Raw genomic sequence first — 27,459 nt, forward strand, 5'->3', positions numbered from 1 at the left:
CATTATGGAAAGTACACCACTAAGCAGCCATTTATATACGACGGATGATTTGTAATGGGAGAACCACTCATCTATTTACAAAATAACAACTACATCTGATTGAACACAGGTCACAATAATAATAATGTGATATTTTCCGCAGACACCACCGCGTGAACAAGCCCATGTTGTAAGCCGAGAACAGTTTAGAATATGAAATCACCCACACCTTGCTAGGAAGTCGTAACCAACTCTTAATGGCCTAGTACTATTATGACCGGCGTGATCACAAATAGCTAATTACTGTCCAAGAGCTGGCCAATAAAAATGACAAGAAGGGGCTGTAAAAACTATGCCAATATATTGAACTAAAGTCACAAAAGGCAAATTGGCTTACAGAAATCTGTTACTACTCATAAACAGAATTTCCTACCATTGCTCAAATACATTTTAGTCAACAGCTAACAATATTTATATAAAATTAAAACAAATAATAAAAAAGAACAGTACAATCTACTATTTAAATAGTTCAAAAAGGTGTGAAAAGGGCGTTACCCTCCTGACTGATATGGATTTTTATATATTGTTAGGCCACCATTTGTACCCACGACACTTCGGATCCCTAGTCTACATATGTACTAGTTTTTGCCTGTTATTTATTTATTTTTAACTTTTTTTTCTGTATTTTGTATGGGACAGCCTGTTTAGCAGTTTGCTGCACTATGACACAATCTGATAATTGTCTATGGTCACTTTGTCTCTGTATGCTATTTACCTGTTTAAATAAAGATTATATAAAAAAAAAAAAAAGTATAAATGCGCAAAAAAAAAAAAAAAAAAAAAGCCCCGCGTTGTTCCAACTGTTATTTTAGTGTACATAGAACAGCCAAGAATGGTATTTACTGTAGCAAGGGAAGGATGAATTAGCAGAAAATGCTACATGTGCCACTGACTGCTATAATTCCGCCAGATCTGGTAGAACAGAGGGGGATAATGATTTCTTAGAAGCTCAGATCAGCCCCCTCTATGGCATAGGGGTTAAGGCTATTTAGATATCCGAGGATAAAAGTTATTCCTGAATATTATAAGAGGTGCCTCACAGAAAGGAGGGATGTTAGAGAGTGATAACAACTACACCAGCACAGATCTAATTATTGTTGAAGAGGAAATGACTTAGACAGGGAGCAAGTAATGGAGGTTTTAAACTTTTAATTGCACATCTTAGAGTCTGCTCTGGACCAAAAGCACTTCATTATGTTGCTTTAATCTGCTGTTCTCTGTTGTAAATGCTCGGGGCTGCGGACCAGCCTCCCTGTTGTGTTTGAGTCTTCAGAAAACTGACCAAACTACAGATGGCACTGGATAGTTGCAAATGGCCGCCACTGTTTCCTGCTTTTTACATCTACTGTGTACATGTAGCTTGCAACATTCCCAGTGAAAATATGATGGTATTGAGGATTAAAACATGACAGAAAAAAGTTCACATTATTAAAAAAAAGCTTTTTTTTTTTTTTTTTTTTTTTTTACAACATTTAAACTGGTTGCGGTACTTTGACTACTGTTCTGTTCAGCAATGAATGAGTTACTTAAAAACCTGGAATGGCTAACCCAGAAATTAAACATAAATTCGACATAATAAAAAAAGTATTTTTTTTTTTTTTTTTTTTTTTAAATTACATTTAAACTGGCTGTTCTGTTCAGCAATTAATCGTTTCCTTAAAAACCTGGAAAGGCTAACCCAGAAATTAAACATAAATTCGACATAATAAAAAAAGTTTTTTTTGGGGTTTTTTTTTAAATTACATTTAAACTGGCTGTTCTGTTCAGCAATTAATTGTTTCCTTAAAAAACTGGAAAGGCTAACCCAGAAATTAAACATAAATTCGACATAATAAAAAAAGTTTTTTTTTTTTTTTTAATTACATTTAAACTGGCTGTTCTGTTCAGGAATTAATCATATCCTTAAAAAAACTGGAAAGGCTAGCCCAGAAATTAAACACAAGTTCACATAATAAAAAAATGTTTGTATGTTTTTTTTATTATGTTTGAACTGGCTGTTCTGTTGAGCAATTAATGAATTCCTAAAAAAAACCTGGAAAGGCTAACCCAGAAATGATACATTCTATTAAGCTGTTATAGTCACCCTTCCATTCTTATAAATTTTCAGCTAAACAACTTCTGTTTCTTTCCCTTCTGGGATCACATAAGTTATGAATTATGTAATTAAAGTAGACTCTGCGTCATCACTAAAAATAAAATCCCTGTTTATTGTGAACAGATCATATTATGAACATCCTTTGAAAAAGTCCACGTATAGATATTTACATTCTGCAGATGATGGGCTTTAGATTATATGGATGCTTCCAAAATCATCAAACATCTGCTCCAGATGGCAAGCTGGACATTATAGCACATTTGTACATGAACAAAGGAATAGCTTTAATACAGTACATGAAAATAATTATATCTGAAAATATTCACACTTCCTATTCAAACCTGCTGAAGGCAGACTACGAAGTATAAAACCTACACTTAAGCTGGATACACACTATACAACCTTTGTTGTTCGATTCCCTTCAGATTTACCTTCAACTATGTAGTGCAAGGGCCTGCCTGATTGCATACAAATTGAAAGTGTTTAGGTTTGACCTCATATTATATAGTTTTGGTAAATCTAAAGAAAATTGTATAGTGTGTACCCAGCTTAACTGTCCCTTGGGAAACCTCCAGCCTTCTGTTTATTGATAGACTAACAGCACGACCTTCAGGCTTTTGGCTGGCAGGACACCTTTTGACTTGTTGTTCCACAACAGTTGCATGGCTGACCACGTCTAGTTTAAATGTAAATTGCAGGAGAGGGACCAATCCGAATTCAGCTTTTCATTTACTTATTCTGATTGGTTGCCATTGCTTCCTATGCTCCTTTGTACTCTTTGGTGGATTTTTTGTACTACTTTAAACAGTGGCAATATTGTTCCTAACCTCAACATGCCTTTTAACTTTTACGTGCCCCATTATATCGAAGTCTAGATGCAGAGAATAAATCTCCGCTCTACCTGTCAGGAAGGTTGAAGCTTGGGAGTGAAATATTATCCTGGTGTGTCACATATATCATGCAACAAACACTAAATCACAAAAGGGGCCAAAACTGCAGGAAGTAGCAGCTATTGTGGAGAAAAAGAAAACAGAAAAAGAAAGCTAATGCCTAAAGTCCAAGACATTCAAAAATAAACAGAGTTTACAGAACACAGGCCGAAATTATTCATCACCTTCCAGTGAAATCCAAGATTGCCTACTTTATATTTTTGTAACAAAAAAGAATACACCAAAGTAGCAAAGCATGCTTCTGAGACTTTGGCTGCTGTTTTAAGGCCCCTGCACGTTCTCTGAAATTTTGGCAAACGACAGATTTAAATGAAATGAATCGAACTGGTGTACACATAAAAAAAACTGTAGATTATCTCTGTTAAATAGAAACACGTACAACTAGCCCAAAGATACAAAACACAAACAGCACAAAATAAATATAACAGCAGATCTTTAGAACTTATACTACACGAGGCAAAAAGTAGTACACAGCACAAATGTAAAAAAAAACAAAAATATATTCCTTTATCAGCTTAAACATTATAACAAAACAAAGAAGCAAGCAATATTTACAGAGAATACCTTTCATCTTTCAGACTTAAAAACACATTGTTTCAAAGAATACAGATAATTTAACAGCAGACACAGTGTAGCATTTCCAGCAGGCTACTTTCAACAAGCTCCTTCAGGACTATGCAAATTTATACCTATATTTATTTATGCTGAAAATATACTATAGCTTATAAGGGAACAGTAGCAACTGATCATTATAAAAATTTATAGGGTTATTATAAATAAAAAAAAAAAAAAGAGTAAAAAGAGAGGCAATGAGATTTAATTGTATTCTTACCTGATTGTTAAATTCTTCCTCGTGTTGTCTTTTTCTGCCTGTGCTTCTCCTGTTTCTCTTGTTCAATCGAGCCCATTTTGAGACCTGGAGTGCAGATTACAGAGTTTGTTTAGAGATACTCTCCTTGTGTGCAGATGGCCCATGTGCGTAAGAAACTATAAACAGACACTACACACATTTTTCCATTGCTTCACTGGCTGGAAAAAAAACCCTCCGTACCCTCTTCAGTCTGAAATGACGTTCCTAAAATATGCATACTTCATATAGATGATAAGTGTGAGAATGGACTCTTATCTGACTGTGTATGAAAATAGTAACATTCTTCAGGATAGAGTGAAATCAAGAACTCACAAGACAACCAGACCAACAAGGAAAAAAACAAAAAAGTATTATCCCTTCTTGACTATACAAACCAACCAAATGTATTCTTTAAAAGAATCAGACACAAGGCGATTGATTTACTAAAACTAGAGTGCAACATCTGGTGCAGCTCTGCATAGAAACCGATCAGCTTCCAGTTTTATTAATTGAACAAACTGAAGTTTGAACCTGATTGGCCACTATACACTGCTGCACCAGATTTTGCACTCTCCAGTTTTAGAAAATCAACCCCAAGGTTAATCATACATATACCAACCAAACAATTCCTCAAAAGAAACCAGACAAGGAGCAAATTTCAAAAGTGTGCTTCTTCCACCTACTGGAACCTTATGTCACTCAAATACATACCAACCACATATATTCCTCAAAAGAAACCAGACACAAAGAGTAACTTTCATATGCTTGCTTCTTCCACCTACTGGGACCTAATGTCATTCATATATATATACCAACCAGACATTTTCCTCAAAAGAAAGCAAACACAAGGAGTACCTTTCTATTGTGTCCTCCTTCCAGCTACTAGAACTATATATCCCAACCAGAACTATTCCTCAAATTAAATCAGACACAAGGGGTAACTTTCAAATGTGGGCTTCTTAGACCTACTGGGACCTAATGTCATTCATATATATATATATATATATATATATATATATATATATATATATACCAACCAGACATTTTCCTCAAAAGAAAGCAAACACAAAGAGTACCTTTCTATTGTGTCCTTCTTCCAGCTACTGGAACTATATATCCCAATCAGAACTATTCCTCAAATTAAATCAGACACAAGAGGTAACTTTCAAATGTGTGCTTCTTCCACCTACTGGGACATAAGGTCATCTATATATATATATATATATATATATATATATATATATATACCTAGACATATTCCTTGTACGTAATCAGACACAATGAGTAACTTTGTGTGCTTTTTCCACCTACTGTGACCTAATGATATTTATATGTATATTTGTGTGTGTGTGTATATATATATATATATATATATATATATATATATACACCAAACAGGCATGTTCCTCAAAAGGAACCAGACAAAAGAAGTACCTTTCCAAGGATTGCTTCTTCCATTTACTGGAACTCAATGTCACTCGTATATATACCAACCAGATGTATTCCTCAAATGGAATCAGACACAAGGAGTAACTTTCAAATGTTTGCTTATTCTACAGACTGCAACTCAAGATCACATACATACATACATACATACCAACAAATTGTGGTCCTCAAAATGAATCAGACACAAGGAGTAACTTTGAAATGTTTGCTTTGTCCACCTGTATAAATTCAGCGTGATTCATATTATATGGTATATACACAAGAAGCAGATGTGTCCCTCAAAAGAAAGCAGGCTAAGAAGTAAGTAACATGTTTCCAGCTTCCCTCTAGCAGAACTTTATGTAATTCATGTAGACAGTGCATGAAAGTGATACTTGTTTTATTCTAATAAGAAGCCCCTGGACTGCCATCAATCAGATAAATGACTTTTTGTGTATGTTGCACTAGTAACGATCAGAATGGCACTTCATAAAGTTTAGGGTAAGAGATGGGCAGTAGTGCTGGTGATATAGAATTGATGAGGTCCTGTATTCCTGGAGGTAGGACAGGGAGGAAATGAGAGGACAAAGGATGTGTCTCCCCTTCTCCTGCGCTATAGACAGGCTCTATTCACCTATAAGGATACAATTCAGGTGACCTGGCTAGAATAAAGCTGTGGTCCTTGTATTAGTCCCTCCTCATACATGTCCCCCCGTGCTATCTGCCTGCACTGCTTCCAATCACAAGACGTGTGTACTGTGTAGTAAAGTTTGATGAGGACAGAGAAGCTCCATGTCCCCGGAGTGCCGAGCGGTGAAGTTTATGCAGCAACAGGTAGAGACTGAGGACAGGGAGGGAGCAGGACGCTGGCAGGCTGGCATCTTACCTCTTCTCTCACTTGCTGCACCAGTCCATTCTCTTCCCAGGTCTGCCTGTCCTCCAGCAAGGGCTGTAGAAGAAGAAATAGAGGAGTCAGAGGGGCACGGTGTCATAATGAAGAAGGCTGGAGATGGGAAGCCCCTGTGTGTGTCCACTCTGTGTCTCCCTGGAAGAATGGAGAGAGAACACAAACGTGTCCTATGAGGAAATGAAACACCTCCAGCCTGTGCACGGTGTGCGGGGAGGAGCTTACCGTTCAGGGGGCTGGAGGTACACCATTCCCGGCAACATCAGACCCCCCCCCCTCCTCCCCTCCGCATACTTCACTGCATCACTGACCTCTACACTACGAGATCCGCCTGCTGTCACCTTCTATCTTCATCACACTCATCCCAACACATCCATCCATCCATCCCAGTATAGACCCATCGAGGACACTCCATCACACTCATCCCAACACATCCATCCATCCATCCATGCGAGTATAGACCCATCGAGGACACTCCATCACACTCATCCCAACACATCCATCCATCCATCCATCCCAGTATAGACCCACTGAGGACACTTCCATCACACCTCATCCCAACCCATCCATCCATCCATCCATCCCAGTATAGACCCACCGAGGACACTTCATTACACCTCATCCCAACCCATCCATCCATCCAAGTATAGACCCACCGAGGACACTTCATTACACCTCATCCCATCCATCCATCCAAGTATAGACCCACCAAGGACACTTCATCACACCCCCATCCCAATCTATCCATCCATCCTATTATAGACCCACTGAGGACACTTCATCACACCTCATCCCAACCCATCCATCCATCCAAGTATAGACCCACCGAGGACACTTCATCACACCTCATCCCAACCCATCCATCCATCCAAGTATAGACCCACCGAGGACACTTCATCACACCTCATCCCAACCCATCCATCCATCCAAGTATAGACCCACCGAGGACACTTCATTACACCCCCATCCATCCATCCAAGTATAGACCCACCGAGGACACTTCATCACACCCCCATCCCAATCTATCCATCCATCCTATTATAGACCCACTGAGGACACTTCATCACACCTCATCCCAACCCATCCATCCATCCAAGTATAGACCCACCGAGGACACTTCATCACACCTCATCCCAACCCATCCATCCATCCAAGTATAGACCCACCGAGGACACTTCATTACACCTCATCCCATCCATCCATCCAAGTATAGACCCACCAAGGACACTTCATCACACCCCCATCCCAATCTATCCATCCATCCTATTATAGACCCACTGAGGACACTTCATCACACCTCATCCCAACCCATCCATCCATCCAAGTATAGACCCACCGAGGACACTTCATCACACCTCATCCCAACCCATCCATCCATCCAAGTATAGACCCACCGAGGACACTTCATCACACCTCATCCCAACCCATCCATCCATCCAAGTATAGACCCACCGAGGACACTTCATTACACCCCCATCCATCCATCCAAGTATAGACCCACCGAGGACACTTCATCACACCTCATCCCAACCATCCATCCATCCAAGTATAGACCCACCGAGGACACTTCATTACACCCCCATCCATCCATCCAAGTATAGACCCACCGAGGACACTTCATCACACCTCATCCCATCCATCCATCCATCCAAGTATAGACCCACCGAGGACACTTCATTACACCTCATCCCAACCCATCCATCCATCCATCCATCCATCCCAGTATAGACCCACTGAGGACACTTCCATCACACCTCATCCCAACCCATCCATCCATCCCAGTATAGACCCACTGAGGACACTTCCATCACACTTCATCCCAACCCATCCATCCATCCAAGTATAGACCCACCGAGGACACTTCATCACACCTCATCCCAACCCATCCATCCATCCAAGTATAGACCCACCGAGGACACTTCATTACACCTCATCCCAACTCATCCATCCATCCTAGTATAGACGCACCGAGGACACTTCATAACACCTCATCCCAATCAATCCATCCATTCTAATACAGAACCACCAAGGACACCTTTCTACACCTCATCCCAATCCATCCATCCATCCTACTACAGACCCACGAGGACACTTCTGCACACCTCAACCCAATCCATCCATTCATCCATCCTAGTATAGATCCACTGAGAACACTTTATCACACCTCATCCCAATCCATTCATCCATCCTAGTATTGACCCACCGAGGACACTTCTCCACACCTCATACCAACCTATACATCCATCCTAGTATAGACCCACCAAGGACATTTCTCCACACCCATCCCAATCCATCCATCTTAGTATAGACCCACCGAGGACACTTCATCACACCTCATCCCAACCCATCCATTTATCCTAGTATAGACCCAGCGAGGACACTTCATCACACCTATCCTAACCTATCCATCCATCCTAGTATAATCCCACTGAGGACACTTCATCACACCTCATCCCAACCTATCCCATACACTCCCTGAGGACACTTAATCACACTCATCCCAACCATCCATCCATCCTAGTATAGACCCACAGAGGACACTTCATCACAACCATTCCAACGTATCCTATACATTCACCAAGGACACTTCATCACACTCATCCCAACCCATCTATCCTAGTATAGACCAACCGAGGACACTTCATCACACCTCATCCCATCCCATCGATCCATCCTAGTATAAACACACTGAGGACACTTCTTCACACCCATCCCAACCCATCCATCCATCCGAGTACAGACAGACCGAGGACACTTCATCACAACCATTCCAACATATCCTATACATTCACCGAGGACACTTCATCACACTCATCCCAACCCATCCATCCATCCATCCATGCGAGTATAGACCCACCGAGGACACTCCATCACACTCATCCCAACCCATCCATCCATCCATCCCAATATAGACCCACCGAGGACACTTCATCACACCTCATGCCAACCCATCCATCCATCCATCCATCCCAGTATAGACCCACTGAGGACACTTCCATCACACCTCATCCCAACCCATCCATCCATCCCAGTATAGACCCACTGAGGACACTTCCATCACACCTCATCCCAACCCATCCATCCATCCAAGTATAGACCCACCGAGGACACTTCATTACACCTCATTCCAACCCATCCATCCATCCAAGTATAGACCCACCGAGGACACTTCATCACACCTCATCCCATCCATCCATCCAAGTATAGACCCACCGAGGACACTTCATTACACCTCATCCCAACCCATCCATCCATCCAAGTATAGACCCACCGAGGACACTTCATCACACCTCATCCCATCCATCCATCCAAGTATAGACCCACCGAGGACACTTCATCACACCTCATCCCATCCATCCATCCAAGTATAGACCCACCGAGGACACTTCATTACACCTCATCCCAACCCATCCATCCATCCATCCATCCATCCCAGTATAGACCCACTGAGGACACTTCCATCACACCTCATCCCAACCCATCCATCCATCCCAGTATAGACCCACTGAGGACACTTCCATCACACCTCATCCCAACCCATCCATCCATCCAAGTATAGACCCACCGAGGACACTTCATCACACCTCATCCCAACCCATCCATCCATCCAAGTATAGACCCACCGAGGACACTTCATTACACCTCATCCCAACCCATCCATCCATCCAAGTATAGACCCACCGAGGACACTTCATCACACCTCATCCCAACCCATCCATCCATCCAAGTATAGACCCACCGAGGACACTTCATCGCACCCCCATCCCAATCCATCCATCCATCCTATTATAGACCCACTGAGGACACTTCATTACACCTCATCCCAACCCATCCATCCATCCTAGTATAGACGCACCGAGGACACTTCATAACACCTCATCCCAATCGATCCATCCATTCTAATACAGAACCACCAAGGACACCTTTCTACACCTCATCCCAATCCATCCATCCTACTACAGACCCACGAGGACACTTCTGCACACCTCAACCCAATCCATCCATTCATCCATCCTAGTATAGATCCACTGAGAACACTTTATCACACCTTATCCCAACCCATCCATCCATCCTAGTATAGACCCACCGAGGACACTTTATCACACCTCATCCCAATCCATTCATCCATCCTAGTATTGACCCACCGAGGACACTTCTCCACACCTCATACCAACCTATACATCCATCCTAGTATAGACCCACCAAGGACATTTCTCCACACCCATCCCAATCCATCCATCTTAGTATAGACCCACCGAGGACACTTCATCACACCTCATCCCAACCCATCCATTTATCCTAGTATAGACCCAGCGAGGACACTTAATCACACTCATCCCAACCATCCATCCATCCTAGTATAGACCCACAGAGGACACTTCATCACAACCATTCCAACGTATCCTATACATTCACCAAGGACACTTCATCACACTCATCCCAACCCATCTATCCTAGTATAGACCAACCGAGGACACTTCATCACACCTCATCCCATCCCATCGATCCATCCTAGTATAAACACACTGAGGACACTTCTTCACACCCATCCCAACCCATCCATCCATCCGAGTACAGACAGACCGAGGACACTTCTTCACAACCATTCCAACATATCCTATACATTCACCGAGGACACTTCATCACACTCATCCCAACCCATCCATCCATCCATCCATGCGAGTATAGACCCACCGAGGACACTCCATCACACTCATCCCAACCCATCCATCCATCCCAGTATAGACCCACAGAGGACACTTCATCACACCTCATGCCAACCCATCCATCCATCCATCCATCCATCCATCCCAGTATAGACCCACTGAGGACACTTCCATCACACCTCATCCCAACCCATCCATCCATCCCAGTATAGACCCACTGAGGACACTTTCATCACACCTCATCCCAACCCATCCATCCATCCAAGTATAGACCAACCAAGGACACTTCATCACACCTCATCCCATCCCATCGATCCATCCTAGTATAAACACACTGAGGACACTTCTTCACACCCATCCCAACCCATCCATCCATCCGAGTACAGACAGACCGAGGACACTTCATCACAACCATTCCAACATATCCTATACATTCACCGAGGACACTTCATCACACTCATCCCAACCCATCTATCTATCCTAGTATAGACCAACCGAGGACACTTCATCACACCTCATCCCAACCTATCCTATACACTCCCCGAGGACACTTAATCACACTCATCCCAACCATCCATCCATCCTAGTATAGACCCACAGAGGACACTTCATCACAACCATTCCAACGTATCCTATACATTCACCAAGGACACTTCATCACACTCATCCCAACCCATCTATCCTAGTATAGACCAACCGAGGACACATCATCACACTCATCCCAACCCATCTATCCTAGTATAGACCAACCGAGGACACTTCATCACACCTCATCCCAACCTATCCTATACACTCCCCGAGGACACTTAATCACACTCATCCCAACCATCCATCCATCCTAGTATAGACCCACAGAGGACACTTCATCACAACCATTCCAACGTATCCTATACATTCACCAAGGACACTTCATCACACTCATCCCAACCCATCTATCCTAGTATAGACCAACCGAGGACACTTCATCATACCTCATCCCAACCCATCTATCCTAGTATAGACCAACCGAGGACACTTCATCACACTCATCCCAACCCATCTATCCTAGTATAGACCAACCGAGGACACTTCATCACACCTCTTCCCATTCCATCGATCCATCCTAGTATAGACACACTGAGGACACTTCTTCACACCCATCCCAACCCATCCATCCATCCAAGTACAGACAGACCAAGGACACTTCATCACACTCATCCAAACCCATTCATCCATTCTAGTATAGACCCACCAAGGACACTTCAACACACCTCATCCATCTATCCTAGTATAGACCCACAGTGGACACTACATTACACCTCATCCCAACCCATCCATCCTAGTATAGACCCACCAAGGACACTTCATTACACCTCATCCCATCCTTTATGTAGGGCAACAATTCTTTTTTTTCAGATCCTCAGAGAGTTCTTTGCCATTTGGTGCCATGTTGAACTTCCAGTGGTTAGTGAGAGCAATAACACCAAATTTAAAACACCTGCTCCACATTCACACCTGAGACCTTGTAACACTAAGGAGTCATATAACACAGTGGAGGGAAAATGGCTAATTGGGCCCGATTTGGACATTTTCATCTAGGGGTGTACTCACTTTTGTTGCCAGTGGTTTAGACATTATTGGCTGTGTGTTGAGTTATTTTGAGGGGACAGCAAATTTACACTGTTATACAATCTGTACACTCACTACTTTACATTGTTGCAAATGGTACTTTCTTCAGTATTGTCACATTAAAAGATATAATAAAATATTTACAAAAATGTGAGGGGTGTACTCACTTTTATAAAATACTGTATGTCTGTCATTCATTTAAACGGTATATTTCAAATAGTGTTGTGTATTTCATCCTTTATGTCCTAGGTAGCCTCACATTTGTCACTCTATATATTGTAGGTAGCGTCATGTATCTTATCCCACATGCCCTTGGTGGCTTCACGTACAGTATGTCAACCTAGACGTCCTAGGTTAGCCTCCTGTATGTCATCCTATTATATATGTCTTAGGTAGTCTCATGTATCTTATTTTATTATATGCTTATCATCCAGTTTAATATGTCAGGTAGCCTCATGTATGTCATCCTATATGTCTTAGGTAGCCTCATGTACGTCATGGTATTTTATACTGTATGTCTGTCATCCTAATCATATTTATCTTAAGTAACTTTATGTATGTCATCCTGTTACTGTGTGTATATATATATATATATATCTTACATAGCTTCATATATATGATCCTGTTATTTATGTCTTGGGTAGCCACATGTATGTCATTCTATTATATACATCTTAGGTTCCCCTAAATGCGTCATCCTATTTTATACATCCTAGGTAGCCTCATGTGTGCCATCCCATTACAGCCTCATGTATGTCATCCTATTACATACAGTATGATGTCTTAAGTTATTCCCCCCTACATCTCAATTTGAGTGTTTAAGAAAAGGAAAGAACAAAAGTAGAGTGGTTGTCTGTAGCTATATCCAGAAACTTTTAAGTCACAGAGCCAGAGATTAGGGTCAAAATGAAGGCACTGGTTGCGTGGATAAATCTATATATGTGATTCCTGAGCCACCACTATTTGACTATAATATAATAAAATAAAAGAATGGAAATAAAATACATGCTGCTGCTGCACACCTGATATGTCTTCCCACACCCAAGATACATCAATAAATGAAATAACATGTTGCTCTGCAGGATTTTAAAAAAATAAATATATCCCAAATGCTACGTGTTTGAATTACTGGACAAATTAATATTGTGTATACTAGTGAGGCTTATCCCAATATTTATAAAATTGCACCATTAAAGTAAATGTGCTATATAAATACAGTGTGTGGTCTTAATCCTAGCTGAAAACATAAATGCTAAATGCAAAAAATTAATATTAGAAATAAAAAATGCAGAAATTAAACATCCAAAATGAAGGTGAATAGTCTCTTCATAAACATCGAGTTTTACTCAAGTGTAACTTCCGTGCTTATACAGTGCCTTGCGAAAGTATTCGGCCCCCTTGAACTTTGCAAACTTTTGCCACATTTCAGGCTTCAAACATAAAACTGTAATTTTTTAAAATCAACAACAAGTGGGACACAATCATGAAGTGGAACGAAATTTATTGGATATTTCAAACTTTTTTAACAAATAAAAAACGGAAAAATTTGGCGTGCAAAATTATTCAGCCCCTTTACTTTCAGTGCAGCAAACTCTCTCCAGAAGTTCAGTGAGGATCTCTGAATGATCCAATGTTGACCTAAATGAGTAATGATGATAAATAGAATCCACCTGTGTGTGATCAAGTCTCCGTATAAATGCACGTGCACTGTGATAGTCTCAGAGGTCCGTTTAAAGTGCAGAGAGCATCATGAAGAACAAGGAACACACCAGGCAGGTCCAAGATACTGTTGTGGAGAAGTTTAAAGCCGGATTTGGAAACAAAAAGATTTCCCAAGCTTTAAACATCCCAAGGAGCACTGTGCAAGCGATAATATTGAAATGGAAGGAGTATCAGACCACTGCAAATCTAAGAAGACCTGGCCGTCCCTCTAAACTTTCAGCTCATACAAGGAGAAGACTGATCAGAGATGCAGCCAAGAGGCCCATGATCACTCTGGATGAACTGCAGAAATCTACAGTTGAGGTGAGAGACTCTGTCCATAGGACAACAATCAGTCGTATACTGCACAAATCTGGCCTTTATGGAAGAGTGGCAAGAAGAAAGCCATTTCTTAAAGATATCCATAAAAAGTGTCGTTTTAAGTTTGCCACAAGCCACCTGGGAGACACACCAGACATGTGGAAGAAGGTGCTTTGGTCAGATGAAACCAAAATCAAACTTTTTGGCAACAATGCAAAACGTTATGTTTGGCGTAAAAGCAACACAGCTCATCACCCTGAACACACCATCCCCACTGTCAAACATGGTGGTGGCAGCATCATGGTTTGGGCCTGCTTTTCTTCAGCAGGGACAGGGAAGATGATTAAAATTGATGGGAAGATGGATGGAGCCAAATACAGGACCATTCTGGAAGAAATCCTGATGGACCTGAGACTGGGATGGAGATTTGTCTTCCAACAAGACAATGATCCAAAACATAAAGCAAAATCTACAATGGAATAGTTCACAAATAAACATATACAGGTGTTAGAATGGCCAAGTCAAAGTCCAGACCTGAATCCAATCGAGAAGCTGTGGAAAGAACTGAAAACTGCTGTTCACAAACACTTTCCATCCAACCTCACTGAGCTCGAGCTGTTTTGCAAGGAGGAATGGGCAAAAATTTCAGTCTCTCGATGTGCAAAACTGATAGAGACATACCCCAAGCGACTTACAGCTGTAATCGCAGCAAAAGGTGGTGCTACAAAGTATTAACTTAAGGGGGCTGAATAATTTTGCAAGCCCAATAAAATAGTGCTCCACCTTGTGTCACCTTAGTTCTCACAGAACTCTCACCTCCAATCAATGAGATTTGCACCTGTATATCATCTTCCAATAGACTCTCTCTGAATTATGGACACTTCAAAGCCTCTTGTCCACTAGGGACTCTCCTGTTTTCATGCACAACGGCACTAGTATATTTGGTTTATGGACCGCTTATGCGGCCTCTCAGGTTAAAGAAGAACATGCACAAAAAAAACTCCTATTGTGCAGTGTCTTTGAAAGTCCTTCCCATTCACACAACCAAATCAGCCATGGCGCAGCAAGTATGCCACGATCAGGAAGCCTGTAAAAGTCAATGACAGAAGCTTCAGCTGTCTCTTGCTGTAGTTATGTATCTGCACATTGAGTGGTTGCATGCAGTTATGGATGTCATCCGTAACTGCATGATTCCAACTTCTATGTGTCTTAAAGAAGCAATAGCAAGAAACGCCTTGACCTATGAGGACCTGCACAGAATATGTTATATTAAGGTGCAAGTGAGCTATATTTAACAAAAAAATGTCATCACCGTATGGTATGGTATGTTATGGTATGGGATGCATGAGATTGACCCCTGATCCCATGTCCCATGTGACAATACTTGGAATTGACTACTCGATTTGGTGCAAATGGTGCTATCACTTGAGGGTGGGGATAGAGTCCTCAGCCCTGTCCAAGTCATTGGATGGAGCACACACAGAGCTTCCTCTCTCCACTGCCAGCATCCAAAAGGAGTGCCAGGGGGGTAAAAAGTAAGTAAGTATAGGCAGCTGATGGGGTTGTCAATAAAGAAAATGTTGTGCTCATTGGTAAAAGCACACATTTACTTTAATGAGGCTAGACATAAAACTCTTTTCAAAATGCTCATATTTCCTTTAGATCTGTTTTAAAATCTAAACGTCATTAATATTATAGTGTATATAACTTCTACTTCTATATGATTTGGAAAGGGTTGTAACAAACCCAATCACCAGCAGCTCAGTCATCATTATCAGTAGTTGCTCCCCTAGCATCATTTGATCTTACACAAAGGTTTTGGGCATCTGCAGATGTACAATAGTGTACTGCTAAAGCTTGTAATGCTAAACATGTTTACGAGGCTCAGACAAGCCTTTTGCAAGAAACTCCTAAATGCTTTCATCTGTGGACATCAGAGAGTCTCTACTAATAGAGTAATCTGTTTGAGCTCAAAGCAAATGCTTTATACCGCCATTAATTGATAGACAAACTTGCACTTATATACTTTATACTGCACAAGGACAAAAGTGTCAAAACAACTCCAGGTATCAGATCAAGTCAAGTGTGTTTATGCAGCAGCACAGGTCAATGTTTTGGCCCAATGAGACATTTAAATGCTAACTTTATCATGGCAGATGCTGAGTAAATAGTTTATGATTCCAGTTAGGCTGGTGTTCAATACTTTGTCTAGGCTATTCTTGGTAAAAGAAGTATGGCCAAAGCTCTTTTGGCCATACCTCTCCTGTGGGTCACAGGAGTGCACTTAGTTCTGTATTGTTGTGAGCTAAAGTGCCCTGTCGGCTGACATCACAGAACCAATCTATCCAGGCTCTGCAGGGATCCCGAAAATAATGTCAGGATCTGTCCAGATGCCTAACTGCTAGCTGGCTCAGCCTCTCAGCACACCACTGAGAGCCTAAGCCAGCTTCTCCCGCCCCCCTTCACTGCACCTGAGAACTGAGCGATAATCGCTCTTTGATCACACAGTTCTCAGTGTAGAGGCAGTGGGGGACAGCTGCAGCTCGGATCAGTGCCATCTAGGTAAGTATTAATGTTTAATATTTTAGGTTTTCACACTTCTCTTTAAAAGGTTAACTACGGTAATCTGTTTTTGGGTTATTTCTATTATAAGTTTAATTAACTTTACAATTATATACACTACTCAAAATAATTAAAGGAACACTTTTTATTCAAAGTATAGCATCAAGTCATTTAAAATCCTGGGATATTGATCTGGTCAGTTAAGTAGCAGAGGGGTTGTTAATCAGCTTCAGCTGCTTTGGTTTTAATGAAAGTAACAACAGATGCACTACATGGGCAACAATGAGACGACCTCCAAAACAGGAATAGTTTTACAGATGGAGGCCACTGACATTGTTTTTCCCTACTTATCTTTTCTGACTGTTTATCACTAGTTTTGCATTTGGCTAGGGTCAGTGTCACTACTGTTAGCATGAGGTGATACCTGGACCCTATAGAGGTTGCACAGGCAGTCTAACTCCTCCATGATGGCACATCAATACGTGCCATTGCCAGAAGCTTAGCTGTGTCTCCCAGCACAGTCTCAAGAGCATGAAGGAAATCCCAAGTGACAGACAGTTACTCTAGGAGTGCTGGCCGGGGCTGTAGAAGGTCCTTATCCCATCACCAGGACTGGTATCTGTTCCTTTGTGCATGGAGGAACAGGATAAACACTGCCAGAGCCCAACAAAATGACTTCCAGCAGGCCACTGGTGTGAATCAGAAACAGACTTTATGAGGGTGGCCTGAGGGCCCAAAGTCCTCTAGTGGGCCCTGTGCTCACTGCCCGGCACCGTGGAGCTTGATTGGCATTTGCCATTGAACACCAGAACTGGCTGGTCCACCACTGGTGCCCTGTGCTTTTCACAGATGAGAGCAGGTTCACCCTGAGCACATGTGACAGATGTAAAGGGTCTGGAGAAGCCGTGGAGAATGTTATGCTGCCTGTAACATCATTTAGCATGACTAGTTTGGTTGTGGGTCAGTGAAGGTCTGGGGAAGCATTTCCATGGAGGGATGCACGGACCTCTATAGGCTAGACAATGACACCCTGACTGCCATTAGGTATCGGATGAAATCCTTGGACCCATTGTCAAACCCTACACTAGTGCAGGGGGCAGCGGCAGGGAGCTATATGGGACTGGGAACTGTTTTTAAACTGTGCTTCATACCTGCCTCCCACTACCTGGCAAGGTAGAATCTCTTTGGGATCCTCGGGTGCCACATGATCCCCAACGTCATTTAGCCGTACTAAACTTAGAGATCTTCTATATGCCAGGGTCAGTGGTTAATCTAGTGTCTTGGAATGTTCGAGGCCTAAATGACAAATTTCATCAAGATTTAATGTTCCAATACCTAAAGCCACTCAGACCACACATAACCTTCTTACAGGAGACTCACCTGGATGGTAACAGGATTCTGCATGCTTTCATTTCAAATTTTTCAAATTCATTATACTTCGGCTATCAAGCAGGCCCATAGAGAGTTCAACTCCCCTTTACAGGAACTACAAGGCAGAGAGCGGGTCTGCGAGATGACTCATGCTTCTGGGCCCTCAAATGCCACCTATGTAGCCCTGCTGGAGGCCCACTGCCTCTTGGCCATACACCTTACAGAACTAACACATACTTCCTGGACCAGAAGGACAGAAGCCCTATTTGAAAAAGGGGATAAAAATGGCCAACTGCTGGCTGCATTGGTGGCAGAACAGAGGATCCAGATGAGTGTCCCCTGCATCAGGAATGCTAAGGGATCAGTGCTTACCGACCCAGCAGACATATTGGACACGTTTGTACTATAAAACGCTATACACACCTATTCCACCCTATAATGACCGGGAGTCCTTATTACACTTTAGTTTGTATCAGGATAGTCTAAAGGCTGATATCACAACAAAAGGTATAGAGTCAGCGATTAGGAACCTTTCTCCCCAAAAACCGCAGGCCCGGATGGCTTCTGTGTGGAATGATATAGACTACACATGGGGGCCCTTGTTCCGAGACTTCGGTCATTATTTCATTATTGCTTGGAGCACAAAATTGTTCTTGACTCCCTTTTGGAAGCTCAGGTCATTTTGCTGCCTAACTCGGGCAAGGACCCCTTAAAGTGTTGATCCTACAGACCCATTGCCCTTTTAAACCAGGTTCTTAAGATTTTAACCAAGATACTGGCCACTAGGTTGTCACGGGTTATCACCACCTTGGTAGGCATAGACCAGACAAGTTTCATCCCCCAGAAATTCACAGACACCAACCTCCGCAGGCTATCCGCACACCTACAAAGTGAACATATCGTCCCTGGAGCAAGGGTAGTAGTATCACTAGATATGTCAAAGGCCTTCGACTCTGTAGAGTGGAAATATACAGTATGTTCATGGTCCTACGTCACATGGGGTTCGGAAATACATTTCTCACCTGGATATCCTTGCTTTATAGCAGCCCAAAGGCAGCGATTCGGATAGGCACGGCAGTTTCCCCTCAGTTTTCAGTGGGAAGGGGAACATGTCAGGGGTGCCCACTTTCCCCCCTCTTTATTCGCACTTGCAATAGAACCAATAGCCATAGCCCTGCAGACATCACCGGCGGTAAGAGCTCTGGAGGTTGTAAGTATATGGGAATGTACTGCCCTCTATGCTGATGACCTGCTACTTTTCTTCCAGGATCCTGGGTGGTCTTTGAGATTTTACAAACCTTCGAGGGGTTTTCTGGTTTGCGAGTTAACTAGGAGAAATCCAATGTGGTGCCCATTGATGCGGGGGCTTGGGCTCAGGCGACTGGGACTATTCCCATACCTTGGGTCTCCATATTTCACCCAGAGTAGGAGACCACATGTCATTGAACTTGCTCCCTTTGCTCGCTAAAGTCAGGACACAACTTGAGGCATGGCGACACTTACCCCTTTGCCTAAAAGTCCGAATAAACCTTATTAAGATGAAAATATTGCCGGTATTTCTATATATGCTGGGTTCCTTGATTGTATTTTAGGCGTGTGAATGGTCTGTTTAGTTTCTTTCTATGGCCGTCGTCCTATCCCAGTATAGGGCTTCGGATTCTCCGAGAGCTGCTTGGGCAAGGAGGCCTGGCACTGTCGAATCTCTTCAAATACTTCCCGGCAGACCAAATGGTGGTCGCGAGATGCTGGCTGATGCGAGATTATAGTGATGCAGCGACTGTGCTGGAGGCTGCTCTCCGGGGATCATACGAGAGCCTTTACTACCTGGTCTATAGAGGTTCCCAAGTAGTATCTTCTTGACAAGGTCAAAGCACGCCACCTTGCGTGCATGGGACAAAGTGCAGGCATTGACGCAACCTGGGGCTCAGGCCTGTTCCCCGGATGCCCCATTAAGGTACAATCCTAAATTTCCCCATTTGGTGCCATTCAGGACCCTGTAGTGTGGGCACGAGTTGGTATCAAACAACTAAAGGATATCACAAGGTAGGGGGGAGGGGAAACTCCTTACGTTCTATCAATCTAAATATCACCTACCGAATTGGTATTTCTTCAGTTTCTTGCAAGTGCGGCATGCTTTTTTTGCACAATTTGGCTCTAAAACCCTAGAGAGCAGGTCCTCTCCTTTAGAGAGACTGTTAAGCGATGAGTCACTGTGAAATCCACTCTCAGGGGTTTACAAAGAACTATTTGGTGAAAGGCCTAAAGCACTAGTTAAATGTAGGGATAGTTTGTTAGCATTAATACCCAATCTTCAGTGGGATGATATGTGGGACTACCCATTGTGGATGCTGATATCGGCTAGGGACCGTTATATAACATTTAAATTGCTCCATAGAGCCTATTGCACCCCAAAAAGAATAGCTATGTATGGCATAGACTCAGCAGAATGCTGGTGCTGTCATATCTCTCCTGCAGATTTTGACCATATATTCTGGCGATACGTGAGTTCTGGATGGTGGTTACCCGGACTCTTCAAGATCTAATCTCCATCCCGCTCCCTCTGAAGATCTCAGTTTGTTTGCTGGGTCTGGTTGAGGAAGAGGTACCACGCAGGGTGCAGAGGACCCTCCTATCGCTCTCACTCTTTTATGCTGGTAAGGCTATTCTATTTTGTTGGAAAAAAACAGAAGCTCCTTCCCTGTCTTACTAGAAGGGCATTATCAACAAAGTTCTGCCTCGATATAAAGACACATACTTAAGGTGGGGATGCCCCCAAAAGTTTGAAAAAGTATGGCAGTGCTGGCTATTGGCTACTGACACCCTGGATTAAGTCATATCTTAGAGATTGTAGTAACAAGCTGATGGTACGGCTTTTATTAGAGTGAAATAACTTACAAAGAAAAGGGATCTTTATTCTCCTCATATGGGATAATACCCTGGTACTGAGTTATGGGTAGCTGCGGGGCACTATGTTCTTGTATGATTCCTTATGCACTTTATGGATTATTGAACTACTGGGATGGGTGGATGGGACTGGGGTGGGTTGAAATGTCTTACTTTATCTGTCTACCCTGTTGGGGTTTTCTTGTCATGTTTGTATGTATTGTTTTCTATGTCGGAAAAGTTCAATAAAAATAATTCCCCAAAAATTAAGCAAACTCGGTGATGAACCTCCCTACACGTGCCACATCTCTAAATCTATAGACCATAGAGAATTTGGGTGAGATTTTTAAGGTACTGAATATCTCATAACATTGTTTTAGAAAAAGGCAATCTCTCCTGGAGCAGACATGTCACTGCATTTGCACTGGCATTTGGTAACTTTCTTGAAAATGTACACATAAACTACTAAAGTGGACATATCCTTTCAGAACATGCCCGTACAGGACCTGTCTGTCAGGCCTTTGTGGCCTTAGACTGCATCGGTCTGGTAAAGATTTTCCACCATTTCTGCCCATTCTACAGCTATGCACATTATTTATACTAAATGTACCTTTAGGCGAAATTGGCAGAGCTCCCAAGATTATGTTTTAATTGTGACATGGAAATGCTCTCTACATCATTGTAATATGTACGGTTGATGCCTACCACACCCCTGAAGAAGGATCTGTGAAAGCCCCGAAACGCGTCGGATGGAAGACGTCAGCCTTTATATATTGTAAACATTGGTGAATTTGGAGATTTGCATTCCATGTAAATTTTTCTACATGGTTTTTATTGTGGTAACATAAATAAATTGCCTTTTACTAAAACAATGTTATGAGATATTCTGTGCCTAAAAAATCCCACCCAAAGATGAATTCTCTATGGTTAATAAAATCAAAAGGGTGCTTCAACAAAGTATTAGTATAAGGGTGTGCACAGTTATGCAACCATACTATTTTAGTTTTTTATTTTTACTTCCCTCCACCTAAAAGATTTCCGTTTGTTGTTCAACTGAATTGTACAGTTTATAGGTCACATTAAAGGTGGAAAAAGTTCTGAAATTATTTATCTTTGTCTCATTTTTTACATCAAAGAAACCTAACATTTTAACAGGGGTATGTAGACTTTTTATATCCACTGTATATAAAAAACATACATAAAACCACTTCACATTCTCTTTAAAGATCTAGTGTTGTGTATCCTGTTGTCTGGGACAGCAGTTTTCAGTATACTAAGGGTTTTTCTTACCATATTGTACTTTAATACAAGCTGTAATACTGCGTGTATTCTGGGGGAAGAGAAATCATTTAAGAGAGAATAAATCCACCAAATAAGGAAACATTGTACAGAAAATGTGCTTCTTTCCCAAACAGGAATTCACTTTTAATACAGAAGTTAGTACAATGCTTAATGCCCAGATTTAGTAAATCTTTCCAGGCCTTAGTAGCGTGACATGTCTATTGGGTGAAATCACTTTAAAGTAATTCATCTACTTATAGTTTAGACGGCCATGCATTGATGCATCTCTGACAGCAAAAAGGGGCATATAGTAATAAACACATGATTTATTAAAATATGTAATTTTGGCCTTGGATGGTATGTGGTAACAATTGCTGCGTATTGTGATATGAGGTAGCCTGAGATCATGTCAACTATGTAGGTAAAAGCAAAAAATTATTTACATTTACAAAAACAAGCAAACAAAAAAACTGATTTTTTTTCCAGCAAAGTACACAAAATAGTTCATACTCTGATTCAGAAATGCCAAACTAGTTAAAGGTGAACCGCAACCACACCAGTCCCACTCTGTGGTATTTGGGGTTTCCCATTGGCTTCAGGGATCCCAAGTAGGTTTTCACAACTCAACCACTGTGGCTCAATCCTAAACTCAGGTCATCCTCTTCCAAATACTAGGGGAATATACCGGCTGTCTAGGACACATTCCCAGTGTCCTGTACAGTATACCATTGTATAAAGATGATGAACTTGCCCATATTCACATAAAGACCTGTTTTGAAAATCTTCCCAACTCCAATGTATATTGTTCCATTTTCCTAGTGTAATCCTCTCACGCCCGGGGTGATTCATCTTTGTAACAGAAAACATGTATGTCAGGTTTATATAATTTATTCTGCAATGGCAGGATCCACCAAGTCCTGAGCATGTTATATTGTTCTAGAATGATATTGTTCTCATTAAAAAGATAAGGACAACAGACTCTTATTAATTTACCAGCAAAATACACTCATAACTTGAAATAACGTTTAGCTAATTCTAAATGGTGTGGTTTAAGTGTAAATGTTATTATTTATGTGATTTACATTGTTTTATAATAATTCAGCTTAAATACTTGACCTCCGGAAGATTTACCCCCTTCAAGACCAGGCCATTTTTTGTGATACAGCACTGCGTTATTTTAACTGACAATTGCACAGATGTGCGACGCTGTACCCAAATAAAATGTATGTTATTTCCCCCCCCCCCCCCCCCCCCACAAATAGAGCTTTCTTTTGGTGGTATTTCATCACCTCTGTGTTTTTTATTTTTTGCCAAATAAAAAAAAAAAGACAGTTTTGAAAAAAACAAAACAATATTTTTCACTTTCTGCTAAAAAACATATCCATAAAAGAAATTGAAAAAAATCTAATTTCTTCATTAATTTAGGCCAATATGTATTCTGCTACATATTTTTTGGGGAAAAAATCTCAATAAGCCTATATTGATTGGTTTGCGTAAAAGTTATAGCATCTACAAACTATGGAAAATTTGTATTTATTTGTTGTATTACTAGTAATGGCAGTGATCAGCAACTTATAATGGGGCGGCGATATTGCAGCAGACAGTTGGACAGTAACTGACACTTTTTGGGGACCAGTGACACTAATACAGTGATCAGTGCTAAAATTATCCACTGTCGCTGTACTAGTGACACTGGCTGGGAAGGGGTTAACATCAGGGGCAATAAAAGAGTTAAATGTGTGCCTAGCTGGTGTGTTTGTGTACTGTGGGAGGTGCTTGTACTAGGGGAAGGCATGGCTTTATGTCCCTGCTTTGCAGAAACACAAGATTCATACCTTCCCTACTGACAGAACGGCAATCTGCCTTGTTTACATAGGCAGATCGCCGTGCTTCCTCTGCGCAGGATGATCGTCAGGTGCCAACAGACATCAAGTCTGCGGTACCCGCAGATCAGCTCCTGCTGTGTATAATCACAGTGCGAGCAGGTCGTGGGTGGCACGCATGTGCGTCCCAGACCCGGAATTGTCGGATCATGCACTAGGTAGAATATCCGGCGAAGCAGTACCGCCTTGCCACCGTATAAGTAGGTTATACGGGAGGCAAGTGGTTAAACAATGCTTTTAGGGTTAGCCATATACACTCAGGCTGCATTCACATGTCAGCTTATAATCGCGGGCAGAACCGCCGCGGTTCCGCCCGCGATTCGGAGATTTATTGGAAATCGCGGGACGCCTAGCGTTGCCCGTTGATTTGCAATAGCCCCCCAAACGCCGAGCGATGTTGCCGCGATTTACGCCCGCCGAATCGCGGCAACATCGCGCAAACAAAATCGCGGGACGCAATACGCTCCAAAGAAGCTCTTGTACTTTTTTTTTTTTCTAGCATTTTGATATAGAATAGAGCTTTTAGATTTTGACTGTCGTTATCCTTGGTGGAGTAGATGATGTCCAAGTTTTAAGTATCGCTTTACGAGCAGCTTAACCACTTTGCCACTGCTCACTAGAGCTCTACTGCGGCAAAGTGGTTCGTTATCGTCTGGCGACGTAGACCAGACACTCCCCTTTCTCAGCGGCGCGCGCGCCGCCAGAGGCTCGCTCCCGCCGTATTCTGTCACAGCGGGAGTCGGGCCAGGGGAGGAGCAGCGCCGATCGCCGCTGCTCTTCCCCGATCGTCGGGGGAATCGAGTCTGGAGATCCGCCCGCTTGTGTAAACAAAGCGGGCGGATCTCCTAAGTGACAGACAGGGTCAGATTGCAGGGTTCACAATAGCTGAACCTGCGATCTGTCCTTGTGTCACTCAGTCACCTCCCCCCACACGTCAGTAAGCACCAGGCATACATTAACCCCTCCCTCTCCAATAAATGTAACCCCTTCCCTGCCAGTGTCATTTTTACAGTAACAGTGCATATGTATAGCACTGATTACTGTAGTAATGTCACTGGTACCCCCAAAAGTGTCAAAATGTCAGTCAAGGGTCCGATCTGTCCACCGCAATGTCGCAGTCCCGCAAAAAAAATCGCAGATCGCCGCCATTACGCGTTAAAAAAACCCACCAAAAATGACAGAAATCTTTCCCTTAGTTAATAAACGCAATAACTTTTGCGCAAACCAATCAAAATACGCTTATTGTGATTTTTTTGTTTTACCAAACATAGGTAGCAGAAAACAAATTGGCCAAAAATTTTAAAAAATTTTGATTTTTACATTTTTTTGGCGGAATTTCATATAAAAAAAATTTGAAAAATATTGTTATTTTTTCAAAATTTACGCTGTTTTTTTGTTTATAGCGCAAAAAGTAAAAATCGCACAGGTGATCAAATACCACCAAAAGAAAGCTCTGTTTGTGGCAAAAAAAAGGACATAAATTTCGTTTGGGTAAGGCTTTGCATGGCCGCTCAATTGTCAGTTAAAGTCACACAGTGCCGAATCACAAAAAGTGGCCCAGACGTAAGACAGCAAAATCCTCCGGTGGTAAAGTGGTTAAAGGCATAACGAAGCTCACTTGGGCATGTAAGACTTGTGAGATGTTTCCGGTATGTCAGATTTTTCTATGTAACCAAATAGCCAAGTTGTCATTTTTTGGAAATATACACAGATGTAATTTCAAAAATGTATCTTAGTATTTGGTCCCAAAAAGTTTTCAAACATTTCCAAAATCAGTGTAGTAAAGTTGGACGGAATGCACCACACCAGGAACAGGTGGAGATAGACGGATCCATATTTATTATCAGGAATGGGATAAATGCCTTGTGCATAAGTTTAAACTGTGTTTCTCTTGAATTTTTGCTAATCATTAGTCTAGTTTTGAGATACCCCTCCAAGATTTTTTCCAATAACTTTATCAGGAAAGTCTTTTTGCCAGCTTCTTAGAAGAGTATTTCTTGGTTGATGTGATGAATGAAAGTTAAGGGGTGTATATATTTCTGATACAGAATAAGAGCGATGCTCTATTGCCCGGTCAATCAGGGATTGTTGAAAAGGGTTTTTCTTGGGTTTGAAACATCTTTTAAGATAGTTCACTAGACTTTTATAGAGACTCTCGTGGTGAGGAGGCAGATTAAATCTTTGAGATAGTTTTTAAAAGATTTTATCTGAGTAGAGTTTGACTAAAAGATAGAATATGCCATATAAAGAGCACTGGAGCTCCAGATAGCGAATTCCTCACAACTCACATTGGTGAGTAACATGGGATTACCTTGTAAAGGTAATTATTTAGAGATATTTGCAGATAGGCTAATAAAAACTAGAGAAAGGAAAATTCCACAGAAACCACCCAACTGGTAGCTAAATCTTAAAAAATAACTAAAGGCAAAACTATTTTTAGTTTGAATAGAGGGGTTAGACTACCTGTTAGGATTTTATTGCTGTCCACACCCCCATTAGGGAAATTCACCCTATTTGTCCTGTTTATCATTATTATTGGAACTGAAAGTAAAAGAAAATCCCAAATCTTGAGCTGTCCCCAGAAAAGTAATAGAGGGGAAATCTTCCAAGGGAGACACTAGTTCCGATGACCATGGGGGGCTCAAGAGATTCCTTTAACCACTTCAGCCCCAGAAGATTTGGCTGCTCAAAGACCAGGCCCTATTTTGCGATACGGCAATGAAATTGATGTCCTTTTTTCCCCCCACAAACAGAGCTTTCTTTTGGTGGAATTTGATCACCTGTGCGATTTTTATTTTTTGTGCTATAAACAAAAAAAGAGCGACAATTTTGAAAAAAATAACAATATTTTTCACATTTTTTATATAAAAATTCTCAAAAAAAATGTAAAAATCAAAATTTTTTAACATTTTAGGC

At 41.7% G+C, this 27,459-nt stretch overlaps 1 protein-coding gene across 1 annotated transcript in view; it reads right to left on the reverse strand.

Moving 5' to 3' along the window:
- AOPEP (aminopeptidase O (putative)) overlaps nucleotides 1-27,459 on the reverse strand; it is a 719,157-nt gene that overhangs the window by 131,569 nt on the left and 560,129 nt on the right. The window contains exons 11-12 of the mRNA XM_082267412.1: nucleotides 6,246-6,308; nucleotides 3,917-4,000 (exon numbers count right to left, since the gene is read on the reverse strand). Of these exons, the coding sequence (XP_082123538.1) occupies nucleotides 3,917-4,000; nucleotides 6,246-6,308 (147 nt within the window). The remainder of the gene's footprint in view (nucleotides 1-3,916; nucleotides 4,001-6,245; nucleotides 6,309-27,459) is intronic.

The sequence above is a fragment of the Pelophylax lessonae genome (assembly GCF_965119305.1).
Source record: "Pelophylax lessonae genome assembly, chromosome: 1".
Lineage (NCBI taxonomy): Eukaryota > Metazoa > Chordata > Amphibia > Anura > Ranidae > Pelophylax > Pelophylax lessonae.